The sequence below is a fragment of the Pungitius pungitius genome, chromosome 7 (assembly GCF_949316345.1).
Source record: "Pungitius pungitius chromosome 7, fPunPun2.1, whole genome shotgun sequence".
Taxonomy (NCBI): Eukaryota; Metazoa; Chordata; class Actinopteri; order Perciformes; family Gasterosteidae; genus Pungitius; species Pungitius pungitius.
Genome location: NC_084906.1, coordinates 8,369,302 through 8,392,447, shown reverse-complemented (window position 1 = coordinate 8,392,447; position 23,146 = coordinate 8,369,302). Strand labels below are relative to the sequence as shown.

Genomic DNA, 23,146 nt, shown 5'->3' with positions numbered 1-23,146 from the left:
CATCTTGATTTTCTGGTTGGAGCTTCAGTCTGTCGAGACGCGTTCAAAGACAATCTAAAACGGCAGGAAAGGAACAGGAGCTTTAACGTTTAATCAGATTATCAGGCAGTAAAACCAATAATCAGCGGACAGAGTCGCTTTTACAAATCCTGCTCAGTGGAGTGTTGGACTAAAAAATGTGTTTCAGTGGTTCGGACAGAATTTCTTTTCCTGGTTTGGTCATTTGAAAAAACCTTATCGAGCAGATGTTTTTTCTTTTGGCTCAATGGTTGCTTTATTTTGTAGTTTCTTTTGGTTTTAATTCCGCTGATATTTTAGATTATCTTCCATGGAACATGGAACTGGAGCTGGTGTGTGTTTGTGTGTGTGACGAGCTGCTCAGTGACGCTTTTTGTCCGCCCTGACACAATCCAACCACAAGAAAATCCAGAAATCAAATATAAATCGATGTTTGTTAAAGGTAATGTTGCTGATTTAAAAAAAAAAAAACTGGTTAAATCAGGTTAAACTTAAATAAAGAAACCAGTTTGGGTGGTAAGCGTTGGAGGATTTCCTGCTGAGCTGCCGGATTCAAAGAACCCGAAATAAAATCAGAGGCATTAAGGGCCGGTGATGGAACCGACTGCGTTCTGGCTCCCAGCCAACCAGTGGGGGGGCGCCTTCAAACTAAAGTAGTTCAATCGGAAATTTACATTTTACAAATGCTCTTTTTCATCCTGGCATGCGGGGGTTTTGGTGATTTTTGTGCCGTTACAAACTTTAGGATTATCGCCGTATTTTGCAGAATTTTGCGTCGCTGACAAAATCGAGATGTTCGATTTCTCGCAAATTTCCTCAAGTTTTCTGAAGCCAGCTTTTTTTTCTGCTTAATATTTTTTAAGTTTTTAATTGTTATTGTTTTCAAAGAAAATAATGTGCTCTTTTGCGCTTTGTAACATGTGGTGACAGAGGCCGCAGTAGGAACACTACGAAACAAGAAGAAGAAATTATGAGCAGACCTTACAATGTATATATTTATATATAACATAAAGCAGGCGTCAGCGATGTCGCTGAAATAAAGCCTTCACCGACAGTGAGACCATCATAGGTCTCATGTAGGATGTGGGCAGGTTTCACGCTTCCATACATGACCGTGACCTCCATTCATGTCAGGAGTCCCATATCGTATTGTCCATTCATCCACTTGTACCCCCCCCCCCCCCGTATTCCTCAGGCTCTGATTGGCTCTCGGATATTGGGGGCTTGTGTGTAGACGGGCGTCTGTGCGGTCGAGGCCGAGCGACACGCCGATAAATCCCCTAGTGTGCCGGTGTGGGTGTCAATAGACGGGGGAGGAAGGGAGGATTACCGTCATTGCCCCCCCTGCCCTCCCCTTTAAATGACTGTTATTCAGGGGAGTTGTTGTCACAGGCCTGTTGTTCAGAGCACATTACATCCGTCACCAAGGTGCACCGGGGGGCGTGCAGCCTATCAGCCTCGGCCACCGGCACCCAGGCTCTCACCCTCGCAGGTTTCCTCTGAGGGGAGAGAAAAGAAAAAAAAAGGACTTGGCCCCCAAGGGCCCCCGGAGAGCCGCCGCGCCACATTTGGATCCAGGAGGGATTCCCATTCAGCGATTATGCTGCAGAAAACAATCTGCCAGAAGAAGATAGGAGGGATTTCACCTTTTAATTTCTTTTACGTGTACCAGCTCAAATGAAAGGTCTCGATGCAGAATTTACAGATTGGAAAAAATTTTCAGAAACTAGAGAAAAAGTGCACAAGAAGCACGAGACAGATCTCACAGCAACGGGCAGAGTTTCGGCTTGTTTGGAGGAATAGAAACGGGATGTTTTTTTGGAGGCCAGATGTGAAAAGGAATGACTTGATCATAAAGAAATTCACAGCAGTCTAAACAGCAGTTTCAGGAGCTGAAAATCTTTCAACAAGCCCAAAAAACGCCTCTAGGTTGTGAAAACATTGTTTTCTTTATCTTGTTAACTTTATGCTTTCAATGCATACAGTGTAAATTAATATTTTAAGAAAGAATTGCTTTATTGAAGCTCAATTATGATGAATATTGCTTGCGGTGCACACATTGTCCAAAAATCCTTGTCCTGACAATGTTTTATTGTCCTAAAATAAGCACCAGAAACATTAGATTGAGACTCCCACATATTCAATACGAATCATCTTTTATTAATACATCTTTTGGTTTCTACCTGAATGAATAAAAGCCACACAAAAAACGACATTCACTAGCTGACCAAAAAGGTCACATTTCTTTTCATTTGAAGTGTGAAAACTAGGTTTCAAAAGATGTGCAGCGAGAACCGGTTAAGAAGCACTATAACGTTTTAATTATTCGTTAAACAGGTCCCCAAAATCCTGCCGCCGGCCTTACACCGCCTCATGTTTCCATACCAATCAGCTGGTGTCAGTATTCTTCTCGACACAGATGCAGAAACAGGATTATTCTGTTTTGAGGCTCATTTCAGAAAAGATTCCTGAGCGGAGCGGAGGCTGACAACAGGAGGGATTATCTCACCCCGCGGGCAGAAAAGCACATTTTTTAAGGCTGAATGCGAGACCAAGTGACTCGTTAAGTGGGATTTGGTTTGAGAGTGTGAAGCGACGGCGGAGGCCCCGGTGTGTGAGCGGCTCAGGAAACTGAAACGCTGTACTGGGCTGAGAGGAATGTTGGTATGTGGCTGCAACGCACATCCAGAGCTGCAGATCCACTGTGGAATGTGTATGTGTGTGTGTGTGTGTGTGTGTGTGTGTGGAGGCTGAACACATCGTCCACCCGGCAGCCGCTTGTCGTCCCAAAAACGTCTCAGGAAAACCTGAGTGTATAATAACAAGAAAAGGCGGCGTTCCCAACCCGTCTTGGAGTGAGAATTGAGCTCAGACAGAGAGAGAGATTGAGGGGGGGGGGCTTGAAGGTTTGGCTGCAGAGCGGCTGGGGGCGCTTTTGGAGACAAAAACCTGTTCGCCTGGACCGTCTCCAAGAAGAAACAATGTGCTGTATTCAGACCCCTTGACAAGGGCGGGTGAACAATGTTATGTATTTATATATATAAAAAAAAGAAGCAATGCAGCTGGTGCACTAATGCACAGCCCGTGGATACGGTTTCCCCTTCAGTGGGAGGGCTCCGAGCTGGAGGTTTAAATGTGACCGAGGAAGATTTGACATGGAGATTTTCTGACAGCGCAGCTGAAAGAGAAACTCTCCTGCAAACGTGCAACGTTTTTTACAGCAAATATCTCATCCAGAAGCTCAGGTTTATAGACAAAAAGTTCTTAGCAAACCTCTGTGAATGTATCACAGCATCGTAGCCGTTGACCTCCATAAAAAATCACCCCAGTGAGCTATGATCCCACACCGTGGTTCATTTGGACACACGTCATCCTGCTGTCACAGATACTGCACAGAGCACCAAGATGAGCAGCAATCCAATGACGAAAATAGTCCCCAACATATTATGTCTTCATGTTTGGGTGATTAAAAACACCTCTGTGGTCAAACAATTCCCACGCAGAACTTTCCAGATCTGTGCATCGGTATGTTGAAAACGGTTTGCCTCTGAATCCAAAAAAAACTCCCAGGTGAATAAAAGTCTTGAAAGAAGTTGATTCATGTTGAAGAAACGTGAAAATGTTCTGAAAAAATATTCAGAAAATCTGCCTGTTCCGTGGGAATATTTCATGTTGTTACTAAAGCAGATCAACTCACCATTAACCCTCATATTTCCTGATCCTTGAGCAGCGACTAGTAGTAGTTAGTAGTAGGTACAATTATATTAGCAACAAACCTGAATTAAATTCTTCTTGATACTTTTTTACTCAGAAGTGAATTTAAACAATTTGATTATTCTGTTTCTAATGAAATCAACTAGTTTCACAAACGTTTTAGTCTGCTTCTTAACATTTTTGTGACTCATAAGTGACTTGATAGTCGGACTGTTTGCGCGCATGCGCGTGTGTGTGTCTGTGTGTGTGTGTGTGTGTGCAGCTCATAATATAGTATCCACATGCCACCCCAGTCGGAGGCATTTACACGTATCAAGAAGCCTCTTTGATCTATGAATAGTCAAAGTGTTTTCTTTCTCAATACGTGGCTCAGGCTACGGGGGTGGAGGATGGGGGAGGTCTGATTCCCCCTCTCCCCCCTCTCCCCCTCCCTCTGAGGGGATTTTATCCAAATAAGAAATGTTCCATGAAGAAGTTTTCTGTCCGTCTCTGTTCGGCTTTTCCTTTTTTCACAGTCGGCTTTGTTGCCGTAGACGACCGTTTAAAAGCCCTGAAGACAAAACAGCAGAATATTTATAGAGCCACTACGAATAGCATTCACTTGGTTTAGATTGAATTCAAGAAACATTCATTTAAATTTGGCAAATGTTACCATTCATTGCCACATCTTTCAGTTTCCGAGACTTGACACTTGCTTGACTTTTCATCTTTTTACTATTCACTTGTGCGCCATTCATTTCCTTTCAATTTTTGCACTGAAGTGAAATAAATGGGGTCCAACAACACGGTCACATGGTTTGCAGTCAAATTCGTCTTCAAGCAAAGATTCTGGCGAGTTTTGAAGCTCAATCGTTTTCTGACACCATTATTAATGATTTTATAAGCTCGTTTAATTCATTCTTTATTATATCATGTAGTTCCACTTTTAAATCTTACTTTTACCTGCTTGATTGATTGACTATTTCATGCCATTTAACATTTGACCACAGAAACAGTGGTTCTTTGGTGACCAAAGGTGTCCTCTTGGTATCGGATGTGCTGGTCTTCACTAGTAAGAGACAGCGTGGCTCGTTCCCCACGTCCCCCCGGGTCTGCCTTTTGTTTCCTCATTGGAGTAAAACCCTGCTTCTTGGACTTTATTGACACTCAGAACTACTTGAGTGGGCATGTGGCAGACTACGACGCTAAATGTTCCACAGCACAGCTGCTCACCTCGCTGGCCTCCGAGTGTACCGAGACATTTCTTTATCGTCTCTACAAGCTGTAATAACATTTTAACAGGAAGCTCTCACGTCTCCGCCTCCAACTCCTCCCCCTTTAGCTTTCTTAAGCCGTGTGGATTTGTTTCTGTTCGTCCCGTCTACGCTTCATTCAGCCTCCCATCTGCGTGTTGTGACACTTTTCTCTTTCAGCCTGATGTGTTCATTTCCTGATCGGGATAAGCCTGGTTTTGTGGTGGTTTTTAGAAGAGAAGAAGAGAGGGGAGAGGGGGGGGGGCAGGTGTAACCAACCCCAAATTGGGTCTAATCCACGACATGCAGTCTAACCACATTCCCACCTGGTAATAACTGCACAGCCCTCATCAGCCCGAAAGCCACATAATGCACCTTTAATACGGCTGTAAATCCTCCGCACAGTGCAACAAGAGCACACCCCCCCCCCCCCCCCAGCTCCCCCAGCCCCCCTCTTCAGCACCCCCCCCCCCTCCCCCCCTCAGCCCCCAGCTCCCCCCAGCCCACCCCTCAGCCCCCGCTGGCCTGTTGCTTTGCTGTTTGCTTTGTGCAATCATGCTCGGTTGCTGTGTTTATTTGGAGACCCACAAAGAACCTCACACACATCCCACACAGAACCTCACACAGAACCTCACATAGAACCCCACACAGAACATCACAAAATACCACACAAAGAACCTCACACACATCCCACACAGAACCCCACAAAGAACCTCACACACATCCCACACAGAACCCCACAAAGAACCTCACACACATCCCACACAGAACCCCACAAAGAACCTCACACACATCCCACACAGAACCCCACAAAGAACCTCACACACAGAACCCCACAAAGAACCTCACACAGATCCCACACAGAACCTCACACAGAACCTCACACACATCCCACACAGAACCCCACAAAGAACCTCACACACATCCCACACAGAACCCCACAAAGAACCTCACACACATCCCACACAGAACCCCACAAAGAACCTCACACACAGAACCCCACAAAGAACCTCACACAGATCCCACACAGAACCTCACACAGAACCTCACACACATCCCACACAGAACCCCACAAAGAACCTCACACACATCCCACACAGAACCCCACAAAGAACCTCACACAGATCCCACACAGAACCTCACACAGAACCTCACACACATCCCACACAGAACCCCATTTCTGCCTGGGAGCCAAGAAAGAGGCTGCGCTGACAGCATGGAGCCACAGAGAGAGAAAACCCTCCAGGAAACACTTTTCATCTCCTTGTTTCTTTCCTTTTTGTGCAGTGCATCCCTTCTTTTCTTCTCTTAACCCCTTCTGTTCTCCATCCTTTCTCTTCTGTCCGTTGTCTTCACTCTCCTTTGTATGGGTCTTATATTCACTCTTTTCCTTGTTCCCGTCTACGTGTCATCTGTTTTCTTCCTCTATCCTTTTTTCTGTCTTTCCCTAGATATTTCCTCCTTTCCTTCTATCATCACTTTCTTCTTTTCCTTCCTTCTTTCCTTTTCGACTTTCCTATTGTCCCTCTTTTATTGCCTTAGTATTATCTCCTTCTGTTTCTCTGCCCATCTTCTTAATGTCCCTTCTTTCCTTCTCTATTGCTTCTTTTTTTTCATTGCTTCTAGTTTTCTTCCCAACTTCAGTTTCCTCTCCTCACTTATGCCCTCTGTGCTTTCTTCTCTTTTCCACCTATCCTTCCTTTGTGTTACATCTTTCCAACAGTCTTTGGTTGCCTCTATTATTTCTTTCCTATTTCCATCTTACCTTACTTCCTTTCTTTCCCTCTTGCATTCTTCTGTCCTTCCTGTTCTCTCCACCGTTTGTTCTAGAAGCAGTAAAAGTTCCTAAATAGGATAATTTCCTTGGGCCGTTTCTCTGCAGGGCACAAATGGGTTTGTTTCTTTGTTCATGATACAAACCACATTGTTAGGAAAGAAAACTCAAGAAAACAAGAGTTGGTAGTTAGCGGTACTGTCACGTTTTTTCCATTATCATTTCACTATTTTTTTGTACTCATTACAAACTCTACTGTGCAGTCTAACTTTTTTCAAACTCTTGGAAAATGATTGACAGATCTTTGCTGGTTATCACAGTTGTATACAGCATCTCTACGTCACTCCTCTGCATTTAGAATATGGTAACTTCTGTTCATTGTAGCAAAAATAACTTCATCTGTGAAATTGCTGAACTCGAGGCTTCAAGATAGCAGTCCATAAACCTAACCTAAATAACAGTGAACATATTAGTTGGATCAAGATGATACACTATTTATCTATATATATAGATATATATATATATCTATATATATATCTATATATATACACACACACACTGTTGATTTTACATGTTGCTCCCTCCTCGTCTCACCTCATCTCTCCTCTCCGTCCCTCAGGATGAATTCCATCCTTTCATCGAAGCCCTGCTGCCCCACGTCCGGGCCTTCGCCTACACATGGTTCAACCTGCAGGCCCGCAAGAGGAAGTACTTCAAGAAGCACGAGAAGCGCATGTCCAAGGAGGAGGAGCGCGCCGTGAAGGACGAGCTGCTGGGCGAGAAGCCCGAGGTCAAGCAGAAGTGGGCCTCGCGCCTCCTGGCCAAGCTGCGCAAGGACATCCGGCCCGAGTTCCGGGAGGACTTTGTGCTGACGGTGACGGGGAAGAAGCCGCCGTGCTGCGTGCTCTCCAACCCCGACCAGAAGGGCAAGATGAGGCGGATCGACTGCCTGCGTCAGGCGGACAAAGTGTGGAGGCTGGACCTGGTCATGGTGATTTTATTCAAAGGGATTCCCCTCGAAAGCACTGATGGGGAGAGGCTGGTCAAGTCCCCGCAGTGTTCGAACCCCACCCTGTGCGTGCAGCCGCATCACATTGGAGTTTCCGTCAAGGAGCTAGATCTCTACCTGGCCTACTTTGTGCACGCAGGTGAGTGCTCTTTTCCTTCTTCCTGTGTGTGTGTGTGTGTGTGTGTGTGTTTGTGTGTGTGTGATGTGACGGCGAGCTGCTGAAGCTGCAGCTCTGTTTGGTCTGACTGTGCATGTGACGCATGCCAACACGCCAACGCCACGCAGCATCTGACGCTACCATGCTCCTGTTGCACTCGCAGAAGTGTCAGGTGACATCAGGCGGCTGCTGTCTTCCTGTCAACTCTCTTTTTTCAATACATTTATTCGTCGTAGGTTTATTTCTTAGGGCTTTAAAAAACAAATAAAACAAACAGCACTATTTCCCTGGAACTTTTCAGCCTGTGATTAGAGTCACTGGGCAAAGATGGCTGACTGAAAGTAGCAGTCAATGTTAGCGTTAGCTTACCTTAATCCTGGCTCCATGCTTTCCGGTTTGACTTCCTAGCTGTCTCTCATTTCCAGTTTGATTGAGGCTCACAATCTTTCAGCAAATCTGCCATTTTATCTCCTTCCATTGACGGGTTACGTTGCTATCGGCCCGAGCAGATATATTTTAACCAATAGGCCAAGCAGCTTAATCATTCCACAAGACGGAATTTCTTGGAGGGATTTAAATGTCAGATTTAAACTGTTTCAATTTGAAAGATATTTCTTCTGGCAGCTTAGAGGTAGAAACGGATAAAGATGTATGTTGTGTAGCTAAAGTTATATGGCTACCGGGGCGTATTTTCCAAAATGTCTTCTTCTCAAACATTCTCACCTTAAGCTCCATCTAGTAGCCTTTTCAGGATTTTTCAGTCTCACATCATCGGAAGAAGATGGATGGTGAAGGTGGAATAAAAGTTTGGGGAAGATTTAAATGATAAATCATTCTCATGGTTCTTGAAAAGTAGCTGAAAACAACATTAGAACAGTAGAATTCTTCAGATCTATTTTTCTGTAGGATTCAGATACACAGACATCAGCGTGTCAATGACACTTGTTTATCTGGTAGTTGAAGGATGAAACATCCAGCTCCCTCTCCAAGACGAGCGGCGTTATCAGCTGCAGACAGGCGTAACTTCATCAGCGGTCAGTAAAGCCTGAGGGAAACAAAAAGAGGTCTGTGCCAGAAGCCCGTCGCCCGGCCGGGGAGCAGCTCGCTGGGTTCTCGGGGTGAAGCTGGCACACACAACGATTATCTGTGGAGCGATGGCGCAGCACGTTTTCCCTGATTTCCCACCGATTCCACGGGGATGGGTGCGTGCAGCAGCGAGCGTGCAGTGCGGTGGAGGCGTTTGGCAGGCCGTATTAGTGCTTGGCACGCAGCTCCTTCTAAGTTTGTTTGGGGCTTTGGAGTTTTCCAGAAAAATAATCCACAAGATCCACTATCAGAGTTCTTCACGGGTGAAAGTGATACTTCAGGAGTTCCTACTTAGCGTTTTGTGTCCGTGATGGAGTCCCCAACATTTTATTAAACCTGGTTTAATAAACAGTTTCAAGTATTTTTTTTATTGAATTTCAAAGTAAATTGTTGAAGATGTAGTTGAATCTCCAAATGGAATGAAGCATAGTAATTGCTCCTGCCGCTGAGGAAGATCATGCGATATCACTGAAGGTTCATGCGAATATTTCTTAATGGCAGAACAAGCAGTGAAAGAGATCCCCCTGCGCTCTGACTTGAGCCCTTCCAGAGCCCAGAGACAGCTTCCATTCTCCCTCCTCTCTCTACGTCTAGATGGCCCCCCATGTGTGTGTGTGTGTGTGTGTGTGTGTGTTCACTGTGAGGTGGCAGCGATTAGCCGTGTGCAGCTTCACACTGAGCTCCCTTCAGTCCACGAAGGGGGGGTGGAAAGCTCGCTACTGCAGGCCTTGTGGTCGCGGTCTCATTCTGTGGGTTGACACTCGGCCTGATGTCGGCCTGGAGTAAGAAGCCTTTGGTGAGGTTTGCTTTTGAGTAAACTGGAGTTTGCGTTTGAATAAACTGAGGTTTGAGTTTGAATAAACTGGGGTTTGCACAGGACTTCTTGAGAGGCAGACGAGCAAGCCGTCCCCCGAAGGATCGGGTTTCTCCCTCCCTCTCATTTAAGGCAGCGGCGCTATTCTGGAGCCGCGGCGTTGATTAAAAGCCACGTGAAGCTCGGACTGACCTCGGGGAGCTGGCAGCACCGGGGGCGTGGCCTGTCAGGACGTCAAAGAGTCGCTAATTAAATTTATCCCCGCACTGCTCCAAGAGGAAGAGGGAGGGCTGAGGACCTACGCTGTTGCCAGCGGAAACCGCAGCAAAGCACCAACCATTTATTATTAAATCCTCTGAGTGCTCAGCAGCGGGACGTTAAAACCTCAGAGGACGTGGCCGCCGAAGTCGGTTTCAGCTCGGTGTTGGGTTTGGTTTGGGTTCCCCTTTGTTTCTGCACTTTGTCAGTGTTTCTGGTTGATTGTTAAGAGGTTTTGTTGGCTGAAGTCCTTTCTTAAATATATTTATCATAGCGTTTTGACTTGACCGGCCCATCACACTTTAAATTTAAGGGTTTAATCTCTAATTGGCTCAGTCGCACTAGATATCAGACAGATAGTGACTTTGGCGATCCGGTATTTAGGTATTTGTATGAAGTCTTCAGTTGAGTCTCACAGATAAAAGCATTAACTTGATATTTTTGGTTTTTGGCATTGCTAGACTTTTGTAACCCTTGTTTGAGGACAGATGGCAATAATTTTATATTTCAATAACAAGGTGTTTGCAGTGTATAGATGTGAACCCTCCAGATTTGGTCATTTGTGGACAAAAAGTAATTAGGAGTTATTTTAATCAGTTAACCCTTAAATAATCATTCTCTTGTTTGTCACTTATAAGAAAAAAGTATTTTCAGATTTCTTTCTAGACTAAATGATGAATAAATGACTTCAAAATGACGGTCATGATAATTCCTTGATCCAGGTGTGAAAGTGGATCGGTGCTGAAATGCAACCATTGCATGTAAGATGATCTGACCCAGATCGTCCTGCTGGAAGTTCAGCAAGCAGCTGAACAGTAGGTCGCTGCTGGGTGTCTAACAGGTGGAGCTTTTCAAATTAACACACTCTCACCGACTGCAGTCCACCATGAACACACACACATACACACACACACACACATACACACACACGCACACATAGCAACCCTCCGTTCATAGATCTGAGCAGTGACTTCGTATGTGTGTGTTCACAGGAACAAGTTAGGGGTCAAAGGTCCCTCCCTCACTGATTTACTAGCTCACCCACGGCAGCAGCAGCGTGTCGCCACCACAGGAACGCTCAACACGTGCCGAAAGGTCGGAGGTCACAGCCTGCAGTGCCCTGACCCCTATCATCAGGCCGTTTAACCTCTAGGAAAACCCCCCACCCCCTCATTAACCACCCGGACAAAGGGTGGGCGGGGTGTTTAGTGGGCGGGGTGGGGACTCAATAGTAATGGAAAAATAGCTAAACGAACAGATAAGAAATATATAATAAAATATAAAAATGATGCAAAATACAATACAGTTGCAATAAGTGTAAGGCAACTAAAAGTTTACTTTTACAGATCCATTTGTATAAAACAGGATACTAACAATAGTGCACAATGGAAACTACAATAGAAAAGTTTTATTGAGCATGATATTGGATGGAAAAAATAACTTTTAAAGTTTTACACCTAAAACTTAAATACAGTCCTGGACTACATTCCAACACTGTCATGAATATTTTCTTTTATGAAAAAAAACCCTTCATACATTAGGTTTAATGACCTAACTCATAACCTAACTCATAATTTGTATACTTCTACTTGTGCGTACTAGATTTGTTTGCGGGATGTTTTTTGAGACTTCATCTCCCCTCACATTTGCTACAATATCATGTGTTGGGTGAGATGACCAGGCTCCAACATACAGGATCTGAAGGTTTCCAGTTCACCTAACACGCCCCGTAGGGTTGATACCCCGCAAACAGCAAGCATGTATCAGCGTGTGTGTGTATGTAAAGACGTCTGACCCATTTCCCTGCGTCCTCCTGAGCTCTTAAAGAGATTTGGAGCTTTGTCTAGTTGCTGTAGCTCCGAGCAGCCGACGCCAAAACTATTGGACTCCATCTTGATTTAACTTCCTGCACAAATTCATATAAACCCAGTTGCTAATGCACATGACGCACAATGACCTCTGGTTTATTCTCTGCAACTCATCATCATCATCATTGATGTTCAAAACGCATTTAAACTCTGAGCTTTATCTCAAATTCTTCTTTTTTCTTACTTCATTCTCACATTCTTACAATGAGCAGTTTGAAAAAGTTCCTGCATGCAACTGCTAATAACAAGGTCTGCAGATTGATCTTGAGTCGCTGGGTCGTGATCACTGGAGGTTTTACAAATGTGTATATTCTTTGAAATGGAGGTGAGCTCAATAGATTAAATCAGGCCTGAAGCGCTCATTTCAATATTATAATTTATTATTGAGTGGAATCAATACAGTGGAAGGCTCATGCATCCATGTGCAAAAATGTGGAGAAAAAGATCACACAAATAATGAAACTGGAAGCTTTTATTTTGTATGTTTCCTCCTCCTCCAGCCATCATCATGTGGAAAAGTTTAAGGCAAAGCGTGACCAGAAAAACCCCCACATACTTGTGTTGTGGTTCCTGTACTTATGTTGTGGTTCAAACTGTGACCACGGGAACACCCCTGACACACCACACACCCACACACACACACACACACACACACCACACACCACACACCACACACACACACACCACACACACACGCAAACACACACAGTACCATTCACGGTCAATGAGCTTTAGGGCTCATTCATAAAGAGTATCATATGATGTGTGTTCGGTCAGCAGGGCTACAACACATTTATATTATATTGCAAAGGAGAGAATAAAAAAAACAAAAAAAATAAACAAACATTTCCCACCAACACGTATCCTCTAGCCCATCATATTTGAATATAACAATGAATAAGTTTACTATAAATTATGTTGCATACAAATAATAAAAGAAACTCACTTCAAGTGGAAGTTTGAGCAGAAGGAGCAGTTGGTTTTGGGGGAATTGACGGAGCAGTTCACAGCGTTCAGGCCGGGGGTGTCGATGCCCCCCCCAGCGAGGCAGATATCAGCTGATCCCTCGGCATGCGGCTCGGTGAAGTCAGGTAATCCGGTTTAGAGTGTATTGTCAATGCAGAGCTCTCGGCGGATTTCCCCACTGCAAATATTCCAGCTTGGAACATATTTCTGCTTCGCAGCAACCCCGAAGAGGCTGCCAGAGCCGACTGATCCCGAACACAACACAAACACACTGTGCCGCTCATAGTTCAAGCGTGTGAACTTGAACTACGAGAATGATAGAAATCATGTTTTTTTTATTATCTTGGATCACAAAACAAAATAAGAGACTAGAGGCCGTTGGATAAGATTAGAGGGAACAGTAACACAGCAGCAGCAATATGAGGATGATGAGGATGATGAGGATGATGAGGATGATGATGATGATGATGATGATGATGGTGATGATGGTTATGAGGCATTACAACAGGACCCTAACAGACCTGATCAGATCTTAAGGTCAGATCTCAGGATTGTTGAAGACCATTAATTCTGCATCTTTCCCACATTTCTTACTTTCCTTTTCTGTTCTTCCTATTTGTCTTTCTTCTTCTTTTTTACTTTCTACTCCTCCTCCTTCCTCTCTGACACACCCGTAATCATCCGTCCTGAATGTCTTTTTCACGCAGGGCGTCCTGCATGAATGCAGGAGCATTGCTAGCTGTGAAATAGCTTAGGCCAGACTGTGTGCCAGCCGTGCCAACAGAATGGTGTCTGGCTCCTGCCTGATGTTTTTTGTTTGTGCTGGAGCTTCTGAGACAGATCCTTTTTAGATTTTTCAATCCTGTGTTGCCTGAAAGCAGAAAAAACTACTTTGACGTAATTAAATGGAACAATCAAAGACAATAATCAATTCAGAAGCAAAACTTGAATAGTGAATAGTTTGAATATTCAACAGGGCATTGAAAGGGCCATTCCACCAGTTTTATAGAGCAATTATGCATTCAATGGTTAGCTCTCATACACCCAGCTGATTATATAGTGATTGGAGGGCTTGGGGACCACCAGCAGACAGGGTGTGTCAGTGTTAATATCCAGTTGAATTTTGGGAAATGTGAGGTCCAGTTTGGACTAGAAGTTAGGACGTTGGCAAGTGCGGTACGCAGATTGTGTTTAATATTAATCAAGTTCCTTTTTATCGGTACTGAGCAGTGAACCTGTTGGTAGTATTTGTTTTATCTTTCTACGGTTCTAAACTCTTCATGTGGAGTCTCAAAGTTGACCCCTTCTGACCTCTGAACAGGAGACAGATTCCTTCTTAGTGCGTGTTTCTGTCCGTCCGTCCATCTTGAGAGGCTTAGTGAGAGAGTTCTGTGCCAAAATCGGCACAAACCCACTCTCTCTCTCCCTCTTTCTCTCTCTCTCTCACACACACACACACACACACACACACACACCCTCCCATTGTGTGTAAAGCCGTCGGGACGCTGCTGTGTGAAGCAAACGCCGACGTGAACCAGGACAGCTGCGAGCGTCTGCTGGGAAAGTCTCCACAGATGGTGGAAGGAGAGAAGCTCCAGAGTGCCGTATGGCTGCTGAAAAATAGAAAAGAGAGAAGAAGAAGTGAAGAAATAAGGTCGGAGCATTGACGCTATGTTTTTGTTCTGCTCTTTTTGTAGTTTGGCAAGATTGTTATGTTGTGCGGAGATTAGGTCCGTTATCATCAAAATAACAATCATAGACATAGACATTTTTCCTTGAGTGACTTTGCGCCCTGATGACCGGAGCAGCAGACATATCGTTAATAAAATTGGAAGCAGATTTTTTAGTAAAAAAAAAAAAAGAAAGAAAGAAGCATATGCGTTTTCAATCTAAAAGCCAGAAAAAATCAAAAGAAACCACCCACCCCCCCAAATAATAAATGCCACCAACTGTTCTTTAATGTTTTTTAGAACGAGTGTGACATCTGGCTGATGGAGGAGATGTGACGGATCTGTGATAAGGAGAAGATGTGTCCTTTTGTTTTTAACAAAAGTGGCTCATTAGTTAGAATCTGATTAGAATGATCACTTGATTAATTACCCTGGGAATATTCAGCAGTTTTTTATTTAGGAGAACGACTTGGCAGGAGGAGAGGAGGAGGAGGAGCTGTGCATGAGACCTCAACAACCAGATAGCCTCGCACACCCACACACAAAGAAACATCATCTCCAAACGCAGAGCAGCTGCAAATCGAGTCGCTTTTTCATAGCTTTATCTTATTTTTGAGCAGAAAGTCGACCTCCCCTTGTAGGTGGAGGGCCACAATAACAGGGTGAGATTATGAAGGAGAAGAGGAGGACAGTTATGTCCAAAAGAGATAGAGAGAGAAAGTGAGAAGAAAAAATAGAGAAGGGGGGGGGTCAAGGTCTTTGCATATTTGAGAAAAAACTGTCCGACTCTTTGGCCCAAGTCCAGGAGGTGAAGCACACAAAGAGCTCATTCTGTGGAACGGGGACGCCTTTTCTTTTGTTTTTGTTGTTTTGTGTGTGTGTGTGTGTGCGCAGTCAACATTGTCAGATGTTCATTTTTAATAATTTAAAAGTCAAGGATTAGTGGAGATGGAGGGTGAGGAGCTGATAACTGAATTATTGAACTGCGAGCCGATGGGGTTGGGGTCGGGGCTGGCGGTTGGTAGGGTGGTGGTGTTGGTGGTGGCGGTGGTGAATCAAAGCGATAGCGGGGATAAATGGGGCTGTGGCGACGGGTGGTGCCAAGCCACAAGGCGCTGGCAGCCCTCGCTGTTTATCCCCGCGGAGCCGCGGACGCTCCCGCTGCTCTCAGGGAGGAAAGTTCTCGGAATGTAGCGGATACATGACACAGGAACAGATACCTGTGTGTGTGTGTGTTCACCAGATGAATTCATCTAACTGAGCCTTGTGCACACAAATTTCTTTGATAACAACTGGAGACCGTCGACAGTTTATTTAGTTCAACTGCTGTTAAGGATTTTTAATCCTATAAGTTTTGCCTCTTTTGAGGAAAAAACAACAAAGGTTCACGGTGTTCCTGTAGGCAGGTTTTTCACATCTGAATAGACACAAAACCCTGCAGCTTTTTTTTCTTGATCATTGCTCAAGTCCATCTCCATCTAGACATCCACTTACTGAACCAGCTGAGATAAACGTGCAACCCAGGACTGACTTTTACATTCTGTTTATGTGCCAGCACGTTAAGTTGAATTATGATACCAAAGGGATGTGTAATTTAAAGACATTTTTCCCCCCAACAATCAGGATTATGTATTTAGACATGAGAGCTCCACACAAGAAGGCGGCAATCCCAATGAAAACATTCACATCTGAGGTCATTGGACCGTAGCTGTAGTCACAGTCTGGTCTCCCCAAAACTGGACTCAAACCAAGCATCCAATGGATGGATAAAACTATAAATGGATACATTCATGGACAAGTCAAAAGCTAAAATAGATAAATTGGTTAATTTGATTACAGGTTGGCTGAATGATAGGAAGGATGGAGGGGAAGATGGATGGATGAGGGATATATGGATAGACAGATGGAGGGATGGCTGACAAAGCCAAGCAATTAGTATAAAATCCCCCAAAATATTGGATCGAACATTTTTCCCAATGCAGATGGACAACTGGACTCTTTTGTCAGACTCTAGAGTAGAAAGCTCATCTGTGCTGTGACAATTCAGACAGTAGGCTCTTGTGTCCTGTTCCTCAGTAATGGATTCCACTGCTTTGTTGGGACGCTGTTGCCCGTGTGTTTGTGTGTATGTGTGTGTGTGTGTGCGTGCGCTCGCACAGGTCTCCAGCTCGTTAGCGGCGTGTGATCGGTGCGTTCGACTCCTCCACAGGCGGCCCCCGGCGGGGGCCCTCCGTCTCATTCACGCACTTAAAGCAGAAAAGTGTTTTCAAAGGCGAGACAAAAGCGCCACTTGATTAAGCCGCAAAAGTGTCTGGGAACGTGGGCCCCGGTGACCGAGCTAATTGGTAAAAACCTACCCCTCCCACCCGTATCCTCCTCACCCAAACCCCCGGGGTCTCCCACACTTCAAAATAAAAAGAAACACAACTCCTTCATTGTTTTTTCTTTCTTTACTCGCCCAACGTTCTCGCCCCTCTTCTCCTGAATCGCAGCACAATCTTAATTACAGTAGAGCCGCTGTGTGAGGAGACGCAGACCTGAATGGTGACGGGGGAGAGGAGAGAGGGGGGCAGGGGACAAGAGGGGAAAGCGAGAGGAGGGAGGCGGGGAGTCATAAGTTCCCTCTTTTTTTATGTCTCCCCAAGCTTTAAACTCAATTGCAGATTCTGTTACGTCTTGTTTTCGATATTTGCATCTGCAGTTTGAATTACAATATCATTCCGTCATTGGGAATTCTTTACATTCCGACTCGCTGTCCAACTGGAACATCCAATGTCTTACCTAATGTGACAGGTACTCTCTTAAGACTGACTTAAATCTCCAAATGTGTTAAGACAAAATAAATCTTTTTGGTGCGCAATGTTCAGCAATGTACACTTATGTGTATGTATTCAGGACGCCAGGGTTTGACTTTATTGAAGAACTCACACACACACACACCATCTGCTGTCTCTCCTGCACCACAGTGCCTCGGAGCAAGGCAGTCCTCTCTCCCCTCTCTTCTCTCTCCCACTGTTCCTGTAGGACAAACATACAGGACTCTAGTGATAAGAGCATAGATGGTCCCCGCTGATGGACAGGGTTTCCAAAGGATGACAGCAGGGGTCGAGTGTTCGATGGCCACACGTAGACACGCACACTCAGGACATTATCTCTCTCTTTCTGCACACATATTCCCTCCCTCCTCTCTCCATAACCCGCTCTGCGGCTTCCTGCTAATTAAATTCCTGTGCTGTCCATTAGACGGATAGAGTGAGCGGGACTGCTGACTCAACACAGGTAGGGCCGCTCCTCGCCGTAATGGCTCGGAGAGCTCAAGTGCCCGAGCAATTCATTTGGCCGCCTCGTTTTACACATCCCTGGGTCACCGCAGGCTTTCAAGGGTGCAGAGAGAGAGAGAGAGAGAGGGGGGGGGGGGCTTTGGGGGGAAGGAGGAGGGGTTTATAAGCTAATACCGTCAAAACGCTTTACTTCTAAAACGGACACTCGGCAAGGCTGTGTCCTCTAAAATGTACTGACATGCTCTTTTACTGGGGGGGTCTCTCTATCTCTCTTTCAGCTGCAGGACTCAACCTGTTTGCCTCCTGTTGGTTGTCTGTCAGGTATCTCTCGAAAATATATATGATAGCTGTCTCGATACCATAGTGTTTCAGCCTCAACAAGTCCTCGATGGTCCGCCCTTCGCCTTTCAGGACCTGTGGTTAGACAGCCCGTTCTCGCCACAATGCGTCAAATACCACAGCCGGGTCAATGCTCATCAGCGTCAAAGTTATTGAGCTCTACGTACCTCTCTAGTGTCAGTTTTAGCCTGGGCGGAGACAGCGTGTCTACATCTGCCAGTTACATAAGGCGTCTTTTGCCTCACAGCAAGAAGGTCCTGGATCAGACTCAATGTTAGCTGGGATTGACCCCCGCGACCCTGTCTGTAGGATAGGCAGCTCTGAAGAGTACCTTTCGAGCCAAATACTATTTTAATTATAAGATAGCATTGCCTTAACCAGAGTGGGTTAAAGGACGCTAACCTTTAGGTGTATTAGTCATGTGCTACCATGGCCCTAAACCAGTTAGATATTTAACTTATTCCTTGATCTCCTCTAATTAAAACAAAGTCTTAAGTGCTTAAATATTCCATAACTTTCACATGAAAGCCCAGCACAAATATTTTATCATAAGTAAACATTGATTTTGATGTATAAATGATCAGATTCAGCTTAATATCTTAAAACAAGATTAAAGGCCTTTTGAAGTACACAGATCCATCAAAGAGTACTGGATCATGTTGTGGTATTGCGGTATTGTATACCAGTAATACTGGTATGTATGCATCACATACTGTGCACCATGAAGAGGACTCATGTGGAATAAAATCTGCATTTAGAAGGATTGAGAATATTGTCCTGAATCCGCAGCTCTGTGTTGCTTCCCGGCCCTCTCGTATTCTGTAACTTCACCCCCCCTCTCCCTACCTTCTTCCCGGGGGGCGTTCGGGGGCCTTTATGCAAGACGCAGCAAGTACTATTTAGGAAGTGACAGCTAATAAACAATGAAGAATTTACGCCAGCATGGCAGGACAGACAGACAGGAGGACAAATGAGGGGGGGGGGGTGTGGAGGCTGCTGACTGGACGGTTATGGTTTCGCCGTCACACAATGCAGCAGGTTTCTGTTCTATTCCGCTCACAGAATCCAGCGTTTGTCCTCTGGATGAAGTAAGGTGACCAGCCGTGACGGGGTCTCTCTGGTCAATCATTGAACGAGAAGGACAGAGGATCAGATTGGCTCTAAAAGAGTTTAAAGAGAAGTTTAAGTTCACCTCTGTTCTCTGGTCAACTCGTTTTGATCCATTTTGGAGTCATTTAGTGTGCCATGTGACGCCATCTACGCCAAGGATTATGGGTAGCGTAGTACAATGTTGTGTTTTAGGAGGTTTTCTTTATCGTGATCTATTGTTTCTTTTAATGATAATCTGGCTTGAGATAATCCCGGTGTCTATGTGTGTGTTTGTGTGTGTGGGAGTCATCAGACCATCAGCTATTGGCCGGCTGTTTGCTTTTCCCAGCAGCCCCTGGGAGGTTCCCAAGCCGCCTCATCCATCCTCTCTCCTTCATCCTCGGCCTCCTCTATTGTGTAGCCCTGAACAAGGCGAGCTCCTTCATTCCCCATGCCATCATTGAAGATACGGCTTTAAAATCCCCCCACCTCTCACCCCCTCTGACTTGGAACAAACAAGATATTAGAAAAAACAACAACAACATCCCGTCGCCTTCGCCTCATTAGCATGTCAATTGCTGTTCAGCCTCTCCGCTCTCCTTCTGCTCCCTGCTTCGCCCAGCGAGGAGGGGGGGGTCAGGCCTCCTCTTCCTCGTCTTCATCACAGCAGCAGGGGGAGAAGGAGGGAACCAGCTAAAAGATGAGTGAATATTGAAAGAAAGGAAGTTAGGATAAGGAGGCGAGGGAAGGACAGAACCAGGTAGGGAGACCAGACAAAGAGGGAAGCCAAGTGAACAGATGAGTGAGTGGAAGTCTGAGGGAAGCAGGTAAGAAGGATGGGAAGGAATTAGGAAAGGAGAGAAGGATTGATTAAAGAGTGAAAGAGAGTGACAGACCAGAAGAGGAGTGCAGCTGCCTCCTCATTCCCACACTCTGTCTTCCTCCAGGCCTGTTTGTTCTGGTCCAGACTTCATTCACTTTCCGCCTAATTAACATCTCATCTGCATAACTTGTTGCTGCGCCTCCTCCTCCTCCTCCCCCTCCTCCCCCTCCTCCTGATGCCCTCTCTGAAACAATGGCCACCAGACCGGAGAGAGACTTAATCCAGAAAGCCTCCGTGGAGCAGATAAAAGCGATCTGTGCTGTCGAACCACTTGCCTTCCTCCTCGCCAATTAAAACTGGCCTCCTCGGAAACCTTAGCTTGTGGGTTTCCCTGTGAAGAGGTCCACCTGCAGAAACCTCCCGCAGGTGTTGGATGATCCGTGAGAGCAAGAGAAAACAAGGACAGCATTTTGTTTTCCTCTTTCGTTGAATTCTCCCGTTGAGTGAGGTATCGTGTTTAGGCCCCAAAGCAAAAGGGGGAGGGGGGGTTTAGGGGGTGTTCCTGGTTGCAGGAGCTCTTGGAGATGTGGCTCCAGATGTCAGAGCACCAGGGTTTGGGGTTGGAGAGCTGTCACAACCCCTGCCTCCAACCCCTGCGCACACACACACACACAAGCACGCAGCCGTGACCGCAGCTCCCCACCGGCCTCAAGGTCATCGCCACCCCCCCCGCCCTCCCCTTCCTCCCCCGCCCCACGCATGCACGCACACCCACTGGTGTTCCTAACAGCCCTTCCTTCTACAGTTCACATCTGTCTGACGCATGCTGCAGAAACCTGTTCATACAGAAAAGATCTTGATGAATGAAGAAGAGCAAAAAACTGAGATCATTAACTCATCACGGTCTCTTTACTGCACAGACAGAAGTTTATTTTGAAAAGACCGAATCGATATTGCATGAACAAAAAGGCGGAAGGAACAGCGTGCAGCCATTGCCTTCTGTGACGGCCCTTGTGCACTTCTCCTTGCGGCTGTCCATTTGAGTGATGAGGCCTTTAGGACTCTGCTCTCCTCCCTACTGCAGCGCTCTTCATGTTTTATGTGCGAGGCTCCTCCGCGTAGGCGGGGCAGCAGCCTGTGCTGATGACAGACGAGATGCTGCAGCACCGAGAAAAGCTTTTGAGAAGATGAACCTAATGTTCAGAGGAGGACCACGGGTTGATTCTCTCATATTCTCAACTCTTTTCCTTTCCTCTCCCAACTTTCAAACTTCCTCCCGCCCTTCTGTTTCTCGTCCTCTTCAGTTTGATTCAGCATTCAGAGGAGAGAGGAGATGTGGCAGAAGGGGGAGACAAGGAGGAGGAGGAGGAGGAGGGAGTTCGGGGGAGAGGAAGTGATATTTCTATTTTGTGGGTTGGTCCTGCGCCGAGCTGGGCCAAAATGACAGCCTTAGGGGTGTATTATTACCCCTGTAGCCTCCTTCTCTTCCTCCTCCTCCTCCTCCTCTTACACCCCTGTGACTGCAGAAGGAGGGACGAAAGAAGGGGAGGCGGGGGGAGGAGGAAAATTTGTATGGCTGTAGCCGAGCTGCTCTCACCTGACCTGAGGAATAACTCACAGCGGCGGCCTCAGTTTGTTTTGTGGTGCGTGAGGAGAAACTCCAGCTGCCCTCCTTCTACCGCTCAGTTATTACCCTGCACCTCCTCCTCTCATCTGTTTTCATATCCTCTCCTCTTCCCTCCCGTCTCTTTTTCTTCTTCTCTCCTATTCACTCTTCCAGTGTGCCTCCCCTCTCTGCTCCCCCCCTCCACCTCTCCTCTTTATTTACTTTTCTCCTCCTTTATCCCCTCTTCCTATCCTCCCCTTTCTACTCATCAGTCCCCTCCTTCTCCCCAACCTCCCCCTTCTGGTCCCATGTTTCCTCACCTCCCTTCCTGCCCCCCCCTCCTCCTGTGTCAGCATCTCTTCTGTTAGCAGCAGTTTCCAGGCTCCAAGGGCTTTTGGGGGAGACCGGCTTTAAGATGCCACCGGAGCAATTAGCTTCAGGCTCTATTAAAGCCTCCTCCGCCCTCCCCCACTTCCCCCCACCCCCCTCAACCCACCCTCCGTCTCACCCTGCACTTAAATCACACTCAGTCGTCTTAAGGTGGTACGAGTCCCTCCTCCGCCCATAGTTCCCTCTCGACGGGACGAGGCGTAGACGTGCTGTAGTCCCACGCGCTGATTGATTCCATATTGGCCCCTAAATTTAACAAAGGTGTGCGTGTGTGTGTGTGTGTTCCTACTGCGGCAGCATCTTTGCAGATCAATGAGGACGGACGTGTAATATGAATTCATGTGTTCAGTTATTAGAACAGAGTCACAGCATTGATCTGTGTACACACACACACACACAAACATCCCCAGGGAGATGTATGGAGAGGTGAACTGGACATTAGACATGACTCAAACAATGAGGAATGTTTTGCGAGACAAATGAATGCTGCAGCGTCAATATTGTTGCAATATTTTTCTTATCGTTAACTTCCCTAAAACATTTGTGTGTAAAATCCTTGAAATGTACACAAGATGTCAGGTGGGGGGGAAACCACGTTGTGACTTTAGACGTTGGACTGGACGTTAACCAAATGGCTTCAATTGTCTTAACCAAAGGAAATTACATTTTGGAGATCTGTAGTTTTTCAAAATAGCATCAAGGTGGACTTTTTTCTTGTCATGTCAAATGTGTCAAACTCTGACCTTTGACCTGTGTATGCTGAATGCTATTGGGATGATCCTTCTCAATAATCAGTCCATGGAGTCCTGGCGCCGAAGGACTCACTCGACCAGCCTTCGTGATCCGCTCCACCTTCAGAGCGGTCTAAGTGAGCGTAGGTGTTATCATCTTCCTAGATGGTCGCCGGCCTCCATTAATCTTCAACAAATGTGTCCGTCCCTCCATCTCTATCGCCCGCCCTGCCCAGGCTAGAATGCAATCCAAGCGTGTTTTTACAGATTGCCTTGTTGTAAATAAGTTAATTGGACTCATTAAGCATGGTGAGAGCTGAG

General features: G+C 45.9%; 1 protein-coding gene across 6 annotated transcripts in view; it reads left to right on the top strand.

The window, feature by feature from the left end:
* The window catches only part of nfia (nuclear factor I/A), a 127,790-nt gene that overhangs the window by 34,422 nt on the left and 70,222 nt on the right, over positions 1-23,146 (top strand). For all 6 annotated transcript variants that reach the window (XM_037469873.2, XM_062563397.1, XM_037469872.2 and 3 more), the window contains exon 2: positions 7,358-7,886. In XM_037469873.2, coding sequence (XP_037325770.1) covers positions 7,358-7,886 — 529 coding nt within the window. The remainder of the gene's footprint in view (positions 1-7,357; positions 7,887-23,146) is intronic.